This window comes from Enhydra lutris, unplaced genomic scaffold, assembly GCF_002288905.1.
Source record: "Enhydra lutris kenyoni isolate GAN:26980312 unplaced genomic scaffold, ASM228890v2 scaffoldscaffold85, whole genome shotgun sequence".
Classification (NCBI taxonomy): Eukaryota; Metazoa; Chordata; class Mammalia; order Carnivora; family Mustelidae; genus Enhydra; species Enhydra lutris.
The window spans coordinates 2,663,279-2,679,569 of NW_019154169.1; the positions used below are offsets into that span (position 1 = coordinate 2,663,279).

Sequence of the window (16,291 nt, forward strand, 5' to 3'; positions counted from 1 at the left end):
TCACTTTAGATCTTAGGACATAAATTGGTTGAAAGTGAAATGATGGGAAAATATATTCCATACAAATAGTAACCAAAAGGAACAGGAGTGGCTATCGGACAAAATAGACGTAAAGTCTAAAACTGTTACAAGAGACAAAGAAGAGCATAATACAATGATGAAATGGTCATTTCACCAAGAAGAAATAACAATTATAAAAATACATGTATCAAACATCAGAGGTCCTAAATATTTGAAGCAAACATTGACAGAATTGAAGGGAGATAGCTCTCTAAGAATAGAAGGAGATTTCAATATCCCACTCTGAATAATGGAAGGAACAATCAGACAGAAGATCAATAAGAAGATAGAGGACCTGAACAACACTATAGACCAGTGGACCTAACTGATAAATACAGAGCACTCTACCCAGCAACAGCATAGCACACATTCTTCTCAAGTGCACATTGGCTGGTTTCAGGATAGACCATATGTTAGGCCACAAAACAAGTCTTAATACATTTAAAAGACTGAAATCATACAAGATATCTCTTCTGATTACAATGGAATGAAACTAGAAATCAATAGCAGGAGGAAAACTGGAAAGACCACAAATATGTCTAAACTAAACAACACATTCTTTAGCAACGAATAGGACAAAGAAGAAAGCACAAAGGAAATTAGAAAATATCTTTAGACAAATAAAAATGAAAAGACATCATACCAAAACTTATGGGATGTAACAAAAACCATGCTAGGGTAGAAATTTATAGCTATAAACATATTTTAAAATAGAAACATCTCACTCAAATCAACACCTGAATGAATTAGAAAAAGAACTAACTAATCCCAAAGCTAGCAAAAGGAAGGAGATTATAAATAGAGATTACAGCAAACATAAATAAAATAGAGAACGGGAAAAAAAATAGAGAAAATGAACAAAACCAACAGTTGGTCTTTGAAAAGATCAAAATTAAAAAACCTTTAGCTAGACTAACTAAAAAAAGAAGACTCAAAGAACTAAATCAGAAATAGAAGAGGGGACATTACTACCAATTTTATAGAAATAAAAAGGATATAAAAAGGAACATCTGTATACCAACAAATTGGAGAATCTAGATGAAATGTTAAAATTCCTAGAAACACACAACCTATTGAAGACTGAATCTTGAAGAATGAGAAAATCTGAATAGACCAATAACTAGTAGGAAGATTGAATCAGTAATCAAAAACCTCCCAACAAAGAAAAGTCTAGGAATACATTGTGAATTCTAACAATTACTTAAAGAAGAACTAACACAAATGCTTCTCAAACTCTCCCAAAAATATAAAAGAGGAGGGAACACTTCCAAACTCATTCTATGAGGCCAACATTACCCTGAAACCAAAGTCAGACAGAGACACTACATGTTTTTGCAAAAACAAACAAACAAATAAAAAAGAAAACTACAAATATCCCTTATGAACACTGATGCAAAAATCACCAATAAAATAGCAGCAAATAGAATTCAAAAGCATATTAAAAGGATTATACACTATAACCAAGTGGGATTTATTCCTGGAATACAAGGATGTTTCAGCATATGAAAATCAAAATAATATACCAGGACAACAGAATGAAGGATGGAAAAAAAACCATAATTGTCTCAATTGATGCATAAAAAGCATTTGACAAAATTCAATATCATTTCATGATAAAAAACACTAGACAAACTAGGAACAGAAGGGAACTACCTCCACGTAATGAAGGCCATATATGAAAAACACACAGCTAACATACTTGATGGTGAAAGTGTGAAAGATTTTCCTCTAAGATCAGGAACAAGACAAGAATGCTTGCTTTTACCATATCTATTTCACATAGTACTAGAAGTGCTAGCCAAAGCCACTGGGCAAGAAGAAGAAATAAAATACATCCAAATTTGAAAGGAAGAAGGAAAGTGATCTCTGTTCTACAAAAAATATGATCTTATATGTAGAATAACCTTAAGATTCCATTTTTTTAAAACTGGTAGGACTAATAAATTCAACAAAGTTGCAGGATACAAAATCAATACAAAAATCAGTTGCATTTCTAGACATTAACAGTGAACCATCAGAAAAGTAAATTAAGAAATATAATTCCATTTTTTTGGCATTAAAAAAAGAGCAAAATACTTCAAAATAAACTAAACCAAGGTAGCAAAAGACTTGTACATTAAACTTCAAAATGTTGCTCAAAGAAACTATAGGAAACACAAATAAATGGAAAGACATCCTATGTTCATGGATTGGAAGACTTAATATAGTTATGATGTCAATACTCCCCCAAAGTGACCTACAGATTCAAGGTAATCTCTATCAAAATCCCAATGATTTTTTTTTTCAAAAATAGAAAAATTTATTCTAAAAGTCATATGGAATCTCAGGGGATCCTGGATAGCCAAAACAATCATGAAACAGAATGAAGTTGGAGGTCTCACACTTCCTGATTACAAAATTTACCTACAGTGACAGCATTCAAAATAGTGTAGTACTGACACAAACACAGACACACAGAGCAGTGAACTATAACAGAGAGCACAGAAATAATCTCTTACTTACATGGGCAAATAACTTTTGACAAGGGTGCCAAGACAATCTGATGGGGAAAGGACAGTCTTTTCAACAAATGGGGATGGGAAAACTGGATATCCACAAGCAAGGAGGAGGAAGAGAAACAGGAGAAGTTGGACCCTTACCTTACACCACACACACAAAATAAATCAAAATAGGTCAAACACCTAAACATTAAAAACTAAAGCTATAGAACTTCCAGAAGAAAACAAAGGGTGTAAACTTCATGACATTGGATTGGCAATGACTTCTTAGATATGACATCAAAAGCACAGGCAACAAAAAGAAAAAGTAGATAAGCTGGATTTCATCAAAATTGAAAACTTTTTGCATCAAAGGACACTATCAACAGAGGGAAAAGGCAACCCAGAAAATGGGAGAAAATATTTTCAAATCCTATGTTTATATATAAGTATATTTTAAAAACTCCTACAATTTCGGGCACCTGGATGGCTCAGCTAGTTAAGTGTCTGAATCTTTTTTTTTAAGATTTTATTTATTTTACTTGAGAGAGAACTAGTGAAAGAGAAAGAGCACAAGTGAAGAGGAGAATAAGAAGTGGGCTCGATCCCAGGACCCTGAGATCATGACCTGAGCCAAAGACAAACACTTAACCAACTGAGCTACCCAGGTGCCCCTAAGTGTCTGACTCTTGATTTCAACTCAGGTCATGATCTCAGGGTCCTAGGATAGAGCCCTGCATTGGACTCCATGCTCAGCAGGGAGTTGGCCTGAGGATTCTTTCCCTCTCCTTTTGCTCCTCCCTCTGTTCCAGTGCATGCATGCACGTGTGCTCTCTCTCTCTCTCAAATAAATAAATACATCTTAAAAAAAAAAAAAAAAAACTCCTAAAACTCAACAAAAAAAGAAGAACTAACCCAGTATATAAGATGGACAAAAGACCTAAATAAACATTTCTAAATATACACAAATGGCCAATAAGCACAGGAAAAGATGCTCAACATCATTAATTTAAATGTATATCAAAACCATGATGAGATACAATGTCATGTCCAGTGGTATGGCTATTATCCAAAAACAGAAAATAACAAGTGTTGGCAAGAATGTGGATAAATTGGGGGCACCTGGGTGGCTCAGTGGGTTAAGGCCTCTGCCTTCGGCTCCGGCTCAGGTCATGATCTCAGGATCCTGGGATCGAGCCCCGCGTCGGGCTCTCTGCTCGGCAGGGAGGCTGCTTCCCTTCCTCTCTCTCTGCCTGCCTCTCTGCCTACTTGTGATCTCTGTCTGTCAAATAAATAAATGGGGCCTTTAAAACGGGGCACCTGGGTGGCTCAGTGGGTTGGGCCGCTGCCTTCGGCTCAGGTCGTGGTCCCAGGGTCCTGGGATCGAGTCCCGCATCGGGCTCACTGCTCAGCGGGGAGCCTGCTTCCCTTCCTCTCTCTCTGCCTGCCTCTCTGCCTGCTTGTGATCTCTCTCTGTCAAATGGATGAATAAAATCTTTAAAAAAAAAAAAAAAAAGAATGTGGATAAATTGGAATGCTTGTGCAGTGCTGGTAGGAACGTGAAATAGTATAGCCACTATGGAAAAGTGTACAGTGATTCCTCAGAGAAAACCAAACATAAAATCACCATATGATCAAGCAGTTCCTTTTCTGGATATATCCCCAGAAGAAGTGAAAGCAGGGACTAACAGATAATTGTACATCATATCAGCAGCATTAATCACAACAGCCAAAATGTGGAAAGAATACCATTGTCCATTGGATAACTAAAATATGATATGTAGGTAGAATGGAATATTATTTGCCTTAAAAGGGAGGGAAATTTTGACATGTGCTACAATATGAAAGAACCTTGAGGATATCATGCTAAGTGAAATAAGCCAGTCACAAAAAAGACAACTATTTCATGATTCCACTTACACGAAGCATCTGGAGTAGTCAAAGTCATAGAGACAGAAAGTAGGGTGGTGGTTCAGGGGCGAGGGGAGGAGGGAATGAAGAGTTAGTGTTTAATGGGTACAGAGTTTCAGTCAAGAAAGATGAAGATGTTCTGGAAATAGTGGTGTGAAAAATAGTAAAGGGAAATCTCACTAAAATGGAGCACAGAAGCTAGAAAGGGAGGTGACAATGAGGAGCCTTATCATCCAAGATCAATTATCGGAAGAACTGTCGATTATGGATCCCAACAAAAGAATCCTCAACAGGAAAGAATCATCAACTACAGGCCCCATCACAAAGAGATGTCCATTGCATCTCCTATAAGAAACCAACCCCCCATGCAACTGAACCAATGAGAAACCACCATCACCCTGGATTCATGCTTTTCTGCCACACAATTTTGTTCAAAACAACCCCTACCATCTTCCTCATTCTTCTCCATAAAACAAGATTCCTCTCCTTTGTTTCTTGGAATTGCCTATCGTTTTGCCATAGTTTATTTGTCCCAATTTGAGATTCTCTGTTATTCCTAAATAAACCCATTTTTGCTGGTAAAGAACTAACCCTTTGGGGGTGACTGGGTGGCTCAGTGGGTTAAGCCTCTGCCTTCGGCTCAGGTCATGGTCTCAGGGTCCTGGGATTGAGCCCTGCATCGGGCTCTCTGCTCAGTGGGGAGCCTGCTTCCTCCTCTCTCTCTGCCTGCTTCTCTGTCTACTTGTGATCTCTCTCTCTCTGTCAAATAAATAAATAAAATCTTTAAAAAAAAAACTAACCCTTTTATTGTTAAGGTGAATGGGGGGATGGTTCCACAACAATGTGAACAATGCCACTGAATTATATGCTTAAAAATGGTTAATATGGTTAACTTTTATGTTATGTATCTTTTACCATGATTTTTTTTAAAGAGCAAAAGAACTGGAAAAGCTATTTTTAACTTTTAGAATCAACCTATAGACAAAACAAAAAGACTTCATTAGGATTGCAGATCAGAATATCAATAAGATGTAGAAATACAAGCACAGATAATAGAAGCTGAGAATTTACCAAAAAAAGATGTGAACTTACAGGAGGGTAGAGATGTTAATATCTTCATCCTCAAGCTGAGAGTGAAAAGACACCATCTGTCCTTGATGGAATAAGAAACAGAAAGTGTAAGTATAGTGCTTAAAGATACAACAATAACCAACTTTAGAATTAAAACTAGTAATATGTGAATTAAGAAACTAAGAGGGAAGGAACAGAGGGGTTCTGGAAGTGTGTTAAAACCATACCCACCATGGGATGAGATAATTTGAAAATGTCTGAACTATATAAATTAAGAAATAGTAATATAGATACGTTATTTAAGTAGCTTTTTTTTAAAAAAATGATGTTATTTGAGAGAGAGAGAGAGAGCACATGCATGCACGAGTGGAGGCAGGGGCAGAGGAAGAGGGAGAAGCAGACTCCCTGCTGAGCAGGGAGCTGGATTCGGGAGGCTCAATCCCAGGACCCTGAGATCATGACCTAAGCTGACAAAGACAGACTTAACTGAATGGGCCACCCAGGCACCCCATCAGTTTTCTTTTATAAATGATTACATTCTATTTTCATCTTTTTTTTTTTAAGATTTTATTTTAGGGGCACCAGGGTGGCTCAGTCGGTTAAGGTCTCCCTCTGCTCAAGTCATGATCCCAGGATCCTAGGATCAAGCCCCACATCAGGCTCCCTTCTCTGAGGAGAGCCTGCTTCTCCCTCTCCCTCTGCCGCTCCCCCTGCTTGTGCATGCGCAAGCTCACTCTCTGTCAAATAAATAAATAAATAAATAAATAAATAAAATCTTTCTTTTTTTTAAAAGAATACTAATAAATTGAGTTCTTTGGCGGAAAAACACCAAAATATTAAAATGGCTAGAAAGCATAATCAGGAAAAAGAATGCAAATAAACAAATCAACAATCCCTAAAATGGATGGAACCACAGATACAGACGGGACAGCCATACATTTTTAAAGTGTGAAAGCCTAGAATATGCTGAAGGAATGGTTCTCTAGACATTAAAATTATCTTTTTTTTTAAAGATTTTTATTTATTTATTTGACAGAGAGAGATTAAGCAGGCAGAGAGGCAGGCAGAGAGAGAGGAGGAAGCAGGCCCCCTGCCGAACAGAGAGCCCGATGCAGGGCCCGATCCCAGGACCCTGAGACCACGACCTGAGCTGAAGGCAGCGGCTTAACCCACTGAGCCACCCAGGTGCCCCGAAATTAAAATTATCTTGAGAAGAAACAGAAAACCTGAACAGGCTGATGACCCCAGAGAAAAGTGAAAACAATATATTTATTTTTTAAAGATTTTATTTATTTATTTGTCAGAGAGAGAGAGAACACAAACAGGGGGAGCGACAGGCAGAGGGAGAAGCAGGCTCCCCGCTGAGGGACTCGATCCCAGGGACATGGGATGACGACCTGAGCTGAAGGCAGATGCTTAGACAACTGAGCCACCCAGGCATCCCAAAATAATATATTTAAAAAGGGTATCCAACTCAGATGGTTTTATGGAGAGTCCTCTCGTTTCCCCACAATAGTCACATAACTACGTAAAGAAGTTATCATAACTCTGATTTATTTTTTTCAAAATTTATATATCTGATCCATTGAGAATGCATTTAGATTTAAGGAAGGAGGTGAGAAGCCCTGCCTGCTGACTGTGGTTTCCTCACTCCCTCACAAGTGAGTGTCACCTGGGCACCATCTCAGCTAGGAGTGCCTCCTTGTGAGCCCTGGGAAGTGAGTAGAAATCATGTGAGCCATTATACCACTCATCTCACAAATGGTCCACAAAGAGTGTCCACTGTGGATGCCCTTAAAACTCCAGACTGCCATTTTTATAATCCTCCCCCTTAACTAATTTTTTAAAGATTTTACTTATTTATCTGACAGACAGAGATCACAAGTAGGCAGAGAGGCAGGCAGAGAGAGAGGAGGAAGCAGGCTCCCCGCTGAGCAGAGAGCCCGATGCGGGGCTCCATCCCACGACCCTGGGATCATGACCTGAGACTAAGGCAGAAGCTTTAACCCACTGAGCCACCCAGGCGCCCCCCGCTTAACTATTTTTAAAGATTTTTATTTTAAAGACTTACTTATTTTTGAGAGAGAGAGAGAGAGAGAGAGAGAGAGGCAGAGACAGCACAAGTGGGGAGTGGAGACAGGGAGAGGGAGAGAGAATCCCAAGCCAACTCAGCACTAAGCGCAGAGGCCAGAGCTTAATCTCAGGACATCGAGATCAAGACCTGAGCTGAAACTAAGAGGCTGGCATTTAACAGACGGCACCACGCAGGCACCCCTAAAGATTTTTATTTATAAGTAATCTCTACACCTAACCTGGGGCTGGAACTCACAACCCCGAGATCAAAAGACGTAGACTCTCCCCCTTAGATCTTGCCTGTTTACATATTAGAGCAAAAGTATCATTAATGTTTAAATTCAAAATGTCTAGTGAATGTCTAATTCAAAAGACATGGGTTCTCTATACCCAAGAATTGAAATACTTATATGCTAATGTTGTTCACAGCAGCATTATTCACAATATCCCAAAAGTGGAAAAAACACAAGTGTCTACTGACAGATAGTGGATAAATAAAATGTGGTATATACATAAAATGGAATTTTCTTCAGCCCTATAAAGTAAGAAAAGTCTAACACCTGTTACAAATGGATGAATTTTGAACACAGTATGCTAAGTGAAACAAAATACTGCATGATTCTACTTACATGAAGTAGAGTAGTCAAAATCGTAAGAGACAGAAAGTAGAACTTGAGGACTAGTTATTGAATGGGTATATTTTTTCAGTTTTTCTAGATGAAGAATTCTAGACATTGGTTGCACAACAATGTTGGTGTATTTAACACTATTGAATCAAACTATTTAACCATTAAAAATGGTTAAAATGGTAAATTTTATATTTTTCCTCAACTGAAAAAAACGGCAGGTGGATAACCTGCATGAGTCAAGGGGTTAGGGGCCTGTGTCCCTCCACACACAACAATGCCCCCATTCTAAAGGCACCCCCCTACCCACGGAGTTCACATAGCACAGCTGCCCCCGCAAGGTTCTCCCACAGGCCCTTGTGTGCCCATCGAGTGAGGGTGCCATGGGGGTGTCTGTGTGGGGTGGGAATGTCTGTGTGGGTTGGAGTGGGAGTGAGAGGTGGGGTAGAAGTGTCTGTGTGGGGTGGGGTGTCTGTGTCGGTTGGGGTCAGTAGAATGGGGATGTCTTCTGGGCTAGTGTAGGGGTGTCTGTGGGGTGGGGGTATCTGTGTGGGGCGGGGGGGTGCGAGGTTGTTTAGAAGTTTACACCACACGCCACAGCCCAGCTCCAACCTCTGAGGAAAGGCCCATCTGGGCCCAGTCTCGGCATCCAAGTCGGCTTTAATTTGGCTTCATAATGGCCGGGTGACAGCGACTGTCTTCTTCCCGATCCCCACCCCCATCCCATTTTAAGTGTACAATTTAGTGTCTTTTTAGCAAATGCAAGAGTTGTGCATCTGTCACCGCAATTTTGGACATTTCCCTCTGCGCACTCTGCCTGAGTCCCTGCGTCCTCATCTGTAAGCGGAGATAACACGAGGCTAGCACGGGTCTGCCACCGTCAGATTTTACCTATTACTATACTTGTTGATGACAGCCTGATTTTATAGTTATCCTTTCCCTCTCGCAGTGCGGCCCTAGCCCGCCGCGCCAGCGGGGGCGAGGAGGTGGGACTCGAGTCGCGAAAGTTCGGCCGAGTTGAGCCCAGAAGCCCTGCGGCTCCCTATCGCCTGCGATCGTGCAATCGGGCCTCTCCCGGCGCCCTGGGTGCGGCGGGAGGCGCGGCTCCGGGCTGGATTGGTGATGCCTGGGCGCTGCGCGCGCATGCGCAGTGGGGAGGGTCGTGCGCGCGCTAAGGCGCTGCGGGAGAGCCCTCAGAGCGTGGTCGCGGCTGCTCGACCCCGGACTGCCGCAGCATGGCGGAGGAGGAGCTGGAGGCGCTGAGGAAGCAGAGGCTGGCCGAACTGCAGGCGAAGCATGGGGTGAGTACGCCTGCCCCCGCCGGGCGAGTCCCCACCGGGCGCCGCCCTCGCCCGGGTGGAGGGCGCGGCCCCAGGCGGAGGCTCCGGACGCCGCGGCTGGAGCTCGCCCTGCGGGCCCAGGACGACGCCGCTGCCCCCGAGGGGGGCTTCGGCCCCTCAGGGCGCGTGGGCGCTGGACGGCGAGGCCGACCGCATGCGGCCCCGGGCGGTCGGGCGCTGGGCCTCCGCGGACCGGCGTCGCTCCGGAATTGAGTGCTCAGCCCCTCTGCTCTCTCGGTTCCCTTAGCTTCGAGTCTAGCCGGCTCCGACTGCTTTCGGGTGTTCTGACCCAAGTAGTCGACGTTGTTCGAGGGTCTGCCGTGTGCCAAGTGCTGCGGGTACGGCGGGGAACATCCTCTCTGATGGAGCTGATGGTCCCCGGGGAGGAGCCACACACTAAACCCGAATCCCGTAGATAAAGTGCTCAAGTTAATGACTTTACTGTACGGGGAGTCTCCCGGGAAGCGCCAAGTGAATCAGCGTTCCCAAATACCGAAATAATTTTACTATCCAGAAATTACTCTTCTTAATGCTACGGTTTCGTAGTATAGGGACTCCCCTCCCTCATGTAAACATTCTACTAGATTGTGATTTTAGAAGTTTATCAAAACCTTGTAGTAAGTTAAAACTATCCCATTGATTTCTGTGAGGCACGGCTTTTAATGATTTGGTAATATTTGATCTCTACCACGGCAGGAGCCTTAAGTATCAGAGTGGTCCCTACTTTTTTCTTAAGTGAAATAACTCGACTAAAAGATACGGGTTTTTCCCCCCACCCCCCAGGATCCTGGCGATGCAGCACAACAGGAAGCAAAGCACAGGTATGGGCTGGAGCTCTGAACTTCTTGAAGGGTGGTGTCACCAAACTGGTTTTTTTGGTTTTTTTTTTTAAGTTATTTTAATAGGCGTGTGAATTTAAAGTTTTTCCTGGCATAGAGATTTTTCTGTAAGTAATCAGGGTAGTTTTACTATTAATTTGTTAATTAAAGAAACGTGTGGAACTCCACATACGTACCTTGTTTGCTTTTCTGCTAAACTATGGTTACCTTAAAAGGAGCCTCATAATAGGACCACCTCATAGGGATGTGAGTATTACACGGGGACAGTGCCTCACATTCAGTAAATGCTCTGTACACATCAACTGTTACGCAGTTCGTACTGATATTTTAGTCCTAGGACATGGTAGGGCACCTCATACACAGCAGGTTTATTGAATGAAGACCTTACTTATCTCATCATGCTTTTTTCTTCTAATTGCGATTTTTTAAAATAACATACAAAACGTACATAATTTAAGTGTGAGGTTCATTTGTTAACTATATTCTCATTGTTATGTAACCAATCTTTGGAACTCTTCCCTCTTGCAAAGCTGAAACTCTGTACTTACTGAACAATACAGTTCCCCCTCTCCACATCATGCTGCCATTTAATTCATTCATTCAACAAATATATATGTATATATGAAGTATTTATTTGAGAGAGAGTGCACATGTGAGTGAGGGGAGGGGCAGAGGGAGAGAATCTCAGGTAGACTCCACGGAGAACTTGGAGCCCCACTTGGGCTCCAGATACCATGACCCTGAGATTATGACCTGAGCCAAAATTGAGAGTCAGATGCTCAGCCAACTGAGCCACCAAGGTGCCACCATTCAGCAAATATTCATTGAGCACCAGGTCTGGGTCAGGCACTGTGCGGGATCTACAGAAATAGGCAAAGCAGAGAAGGTTCTGTCCTTACATGACTTGTTAGTGGTAGAAGATAGATGGTGCTAAGAAGAAAATAAAACTACTACATGAATTTCATTGATGCTAAGATGTACATTTTTTCCCATATTAACATAGATTAGGATGGGTCTCATAAATGATCACTCCCGTCCTGGATTCTTGCAAAGATTTATTTTTGCTTCTGCCATCACTTGGGTACATTTCGAATCTGAAATGTTTTAAAATTAAATTCTGTGCCTGAGATTCCACCCCCATCCCGCCCCTGGCAGTGTAAATTCAGATAGCAAGCCTGCAAGACTAAAGCTTGAAGTTCAGACTCTCAGAGGAGCTTTTTTCTTCTTCCATTCAGGGCCAAGGCTGATTCATGCCTCCTTCCTTGCTGTCCCTTTCTGTGTTGCCGGTTTATTTTTTTGTTTACCTTGTACTATGGATGTTACTCTTTGATGCCCCAGCTTTGAGTAAGGGTCTCCTGTTAGACTCATGTAGGGTGTTTTTTGCTGTTCTTAAAAGCATATAAAACTGTGGTGCATCTTAGAACTGATGGCATCTCAGATTCAATGAAATATAGTAGCAGTAGTTCACAGCAGGGTTGAAGTACTCAGGAGCAACAAGGAAATGGCCTATGGAAGTGGACTTATAAGCTCCTCAGGTGGCGTGTTTAGTAGGTACAGCCAGCCCCAGCTCCCCTTCTAATTCAGCCAAAGGATCTGCTTTTGTCTGTGTTGTGTATTAAGTTCCTTAAAGGACTTCATTTGGGGGAAAACTTTTTGCTACTTAAGTTTGAAACCACTGTCCTATGAACCTGAACTAGTTACAAGGATAGTTGTAGTGTTATAATTTCACTCCCTCTACCGAATTAAAAAGTGGACCTCGGAGTCTTGAAACTTGGGGCTCAGGGGAGCCTGCGTGGCTCTGTTGGTTAAGTGTCCAGCTCTTGGTTTTGGCTCAGGTCATGATCTCATAGATTGTGAGATCAGGTCCCACATCGGGCTCCGCACTCAGCAGGAGTCTGAAGATTTTCTCCCTCTTCTGCCCCTGCTCCCAGTTGGGCGCATAAGCTCATGGGTGCACGTTCTCACTCTCAAATCTTTTTTTAGAAGAAAAGAAACATGGGGCCTTATTTTATCTTGGCCATGATTACCTGTGTCCCCCATAAGATGGCCTCCCTAGGTCTCAGCTTCATCTCTAAAAATACCAGACAGAGGGGCACCTTGGTGGCTCAGTGGGTTAAGCCTCTACCTTTGGCTCAGGTCGTGATCTCAGGGTCCTGGGATTGAGTCCTGCATCAGGCTCTCTGCTTACCAGGGAGCCTGCTTCCCATCCCACCCCCCTTCTGCCTCCCTCTCTGCCTACTTGTGATCTCTGTCAAATACACAAAATTTTTAATACATACATACATGCTTGCATGTATACATACATACCACACAGATTAATCTTTTGGTCCTTGGATTGCTTGGATTCTCACTACAAATTCCTATAATCTCTCACACGCTGCGTACTTAATAAATGTTGGTAATGGTGGTACCTTTCAGTCTGGTAGGTTTACACTCACATAAAATACAGCCAGCTTTGAGGGCAGAGGTGGCCTCTTACCTGACTGTGGGTGCTGCCACCGCACAGCACTGCCTATAGTGCAGTCTGTGCGCGTCCCAGGCCTCCATCTTGGGAAACCTATTGAGTGAGTTCCATTTTTGTATGTTCAGTAGGAATGCTGACAGCATAGTTCTAATTTTGCTGACCTGTTTTTGTCGTAGGGAAGCAGAAATGAGAAACAGTATCTTAGCCCAAGTCCTGGATCAGTCAGCCCGGGCCCGTTGTAAGCATCTTCAGTTTCCTTTAAGTTCCTTCCATAACCCTTACTTGAGTTAGTTGAGCAGGGAAAGATACATGAAATCATTGCTAATTCTGGATTAAGTATTTAACCTAAAATACAATACAGGTAATATTGTTAAGAAATGTGAAATTTATAAACCTAAGGAAATGCATTTAAATTATTATTAAAAATACCAGCTCAGTTCTCTCTTATGAAGGAGATGATCTCCAAGTGCACATTAGGTAAGATTTACAGGAAATAACTTGTAAATCGAGTCAGTTGCAAAATGTGGCTGGTAGTTGATGTGGGTGATGGGGACTTGGGCAGGGGTTATTGTCTCTGTTTCAGTGTATGTTCATAATTCTTCGTAATACCAAAACAGTGTAGAAAAATAAAATAAGCCAATTGGAATGAACTAGTATCTTTCGTATTGTAATTCGAAGCCCAGCTTAGAAGCAGCCTTAGATGGAGCATCACAATGATGTATGTGTAGGCATCAGGCTTTGAATCCCAGGGCCCAAGTTTAATCTTGGCTCTCCCACTACCTCTGTGTGGCTTTGACTGAGGTTGGCATGGCTGAACTTGTTTCCCCTTTTTAAGCGGGGTAGTAGTACCATCTGTCTCACCTACCTTACTAGTCTCAAAACATGTCTGTGAAGTGCTTTGGAAATGTCAGTGCATAATTTTAAGTTCTATAAGTGCATTTAGTTTTGACTCCTCCTTTTTCTTTTTAGTAAGTAACTTAGCACTTGTAAAGCCCGAAAAAACTAAAGCAGTAGAGAATTACCTCATACAGATGGCAAGATATGGACAACTAAGTGGGAAGGTAAGCTTGGACTGCCTTGAGGCAATTTTACCTATTCTTTACCTAACTTTTATCAAAAAAATACCTTCAAAAGATCAATTTTCAGAAAGGTTAAAGAAATTCCTGTTAACTGTTTCAGTGAGGCAGTTTATAGAGGAGAGAATTGTAGCATCTGCCATAAATCCTAAATAACTAATTGCCTTTCCTAAAATCCTCTGCTGCTTTCCTTTATCGACATTGCTATGGAACCTTGATGTGTTTGTGACCCAGTGACTCTTAGGGTCAGCATCTAATTGCTTCTACACTGGAAACAGGTTTGTCAATAATATCCATTAAATACTACCAATGTAGGTAGAAGTTAAGCTTGCTTTGCAAATGAGGAGGTGCTGAAATTTTTGGTTCTTACGTGTGCTGCTGTAATGCCATTATGAGTATATACTGGTGAGCCTGACCTTCCTTCAAGATCCAGATGAGCCCCACCTGCACCTGAAACCACCTGTTGCCACTGCGGCCTGTGGGAATCAGTCCTGCCCTGAACCCTTTACTCTAAGAGCATGCGTGGAAGAGACAACGACTGGTTCATCTTTTCTGAGTGACTTCCCTCCTGCATTTAAACTTCTCAACCACAGAGGCAATGTGTCTCTGTTCCTGACCCTTAACACAGTGGCATAAGTGCTTGTCATCGTCAGCTAGTGGTGATAAAGGTCGTCAGCTAGTGGTGATAAAGGTGTTCTTCAGCAGTGTTAACTTCGGATTTTTCTGCGAAAGCTAATTTTGATGGCTACTTCCCACCCTCCTCAAATGAAGCTAGAAGATCAAAATTTTTTGGAAGTTAAACCAATAGTTAGAACTTCCCATCTTGCCTTCCTTTCCCTTTTGACCTCTGCCCCCACATCCCAGGAAAATTAAAACCGTTCAGTGTACTAATGTAAACACTTTGTTTAAAAAAAGCACTGTTTTTCTTTCTGGTTATCCTAGGTATCAGAACAAGGTTTAATAGAAATCCTTGAAAAAGTAAGCCAACAAACAGAAAAGAAAACCACAGTTAAAGTAAGTGTCCCCATATGCTCATGGCAAAAGAAAAAGATTGCTATTTTAAGTGATAAGTGTTAAATATACATTTGTTGTAGCAAAAACGTGTTTGAGCCCATAAACACTTCCATTTTGTAAGAGGTGAAAGTTTGGGGAGAAAGCTTGCATGTGCTGAGGCGTCTGGTGTTCCCCTCCCCCCCAAGACCTAAAACACTAAGCTGTTTTAAAGATGCAATGTCTTGCTGTAGTAGGTAGACCTTGTTCTTCTCGGAAAGTCTGAGTTATGCTTTATTAAACATGTTATGACCCTCGTTTAATTTTCCCCTCCCCCCTAGTTCAACAGAAGAAAAGTCATGGACTCTGATGAAGAGGACGATTATTGAAATTTAAGATGTTTAGAGACTGGAACTTAATGTTCTGGGACAGATAATACTGGGTAGAAGTGAAGATCTGATTGTTTACTTTGTTTATTGTCTATATGCCTTTTAAAAAAATAAACTTGTTATGCAAAATAGAACAATTTGGACAGTTATTTTTGTACCATAGCTGAATGAACAGATCTGCATTTTGAATTTTCTTTCCTACCTAAAGTTTCGAAATGTGTAGCAGCATGAATATATCCTTTGTAACTGTGACATTAGCGTTAGGTAGGAAAGTGGCCTTTGCACAAATAGAAGCCAGCTTACTCTTCAGTAAGAAGAAAATAGCATCCAGTAACATCATGGTAGTTAAAATGCACGGATTAAGAGGAATCAACTTTAATACTTAACGTCTAATATTTCCAAGACCTAAGTTCTGAAACCAGGTAAACTATTCTTCCTGAAGGTAGTACTCACATTTAATTTAAGAAAATGCCTAGCTTTGGTTTCATTTATAATCTTTTTTTTTTTTTTTTTTAATTTATTTGACAGAGATCACAAGTAGGCAGAGAGGCAGGCAGAGAGAGAGGAAGGGAGGCAGGCTCCCTGCTGAGCAGAGATCCTGATGTGGGGCTTGATCCCAGGACCCTGGGATCATGACCTGAGCCGAAGGCAGAGGCTTTAACCCACTGAGCCACCCAGGTGCCCCTCATTTATAATCTTTTTAAAGGCATTGCGATCAAGTGATCTGACAAATATCATCCCTACCCCAGACAGTCTGAACTAGAGTGATACTTGCATTGCAGAAAATTACCACAGTAACTGGGAGATGCTGGTAGTAGTACTTCAACAGTAACAAGCATGTTGGTAAGAGAAGTGCCTAATTAAAAGACAGTTAGCAGTTAAACATTTTGGTAGAGGGGCACCTGGGTGGCTCAGTGGGTTAAAGCCTCTGCCTTCAGCTCCAGTCATGATCCCAGGGTCCTGGGATCAAGCCCC

General features: G+C 41.8%; 1 protein-coding gene across 1 annotated transcript; it reads left to right on the plus strand.

Annotated features, from left to right (window-relative positions):
• The first annotated feature begins 9,352 nt into the window (after positions 1 to 9,352).
• Positions 9,353 to 15,447, plus strand: LOC111161559 (programmed cell death 5). The gene is made up of 6 exons (XM_022525299.1): positions 9,353 to 9,519; positions 10,342 to 10,379; positions 13,038 to 13,099; positions 13,831 to 13,922; positions 14,880 to 14,951; positions 15,269 to 15,447. Exons 1-6 carry the CDS (start codon positions 9,454 to 9,456, stop codon positions 15,314 to 15,316), a joined length of 378 nt encoding a protein of 125 aa, XP_022381007.1. The 5' UTR covers positions 9,353 to 9,453; the 3' UTR covers positions 15,317 to 15,447.
• The last annotated feature ends 844 nt before the right edge of the window (positions 15,448 to 16,291 follow it).

Excerpts from the sequence above, each read along its gene's own strand:
- LOC111161559 (XM_022525299.1), top strand. The coding sequence starts at position 9,454 with ATGGCGGAGGAGGAGCTGGAGGCGCTGAGGAAGCAGAGGCTGGCCGAA. Across the intron at positions 10,380-13,037 it reads CAACAGGAAGCAAAGCACAG|GGAAGCAGAAATGAGAAACA; the intron begins GTATGGGCTGGA and ends TTTTTGTCGTAG. Across the intron at positions 13,923-14,879 it reads ATGGACAACTAAGTGGGAAG|GTATCAGAACAAGGTTTAAT; the intron begins GTAAGCTTGGAC and ends TGGTTATCCTAG.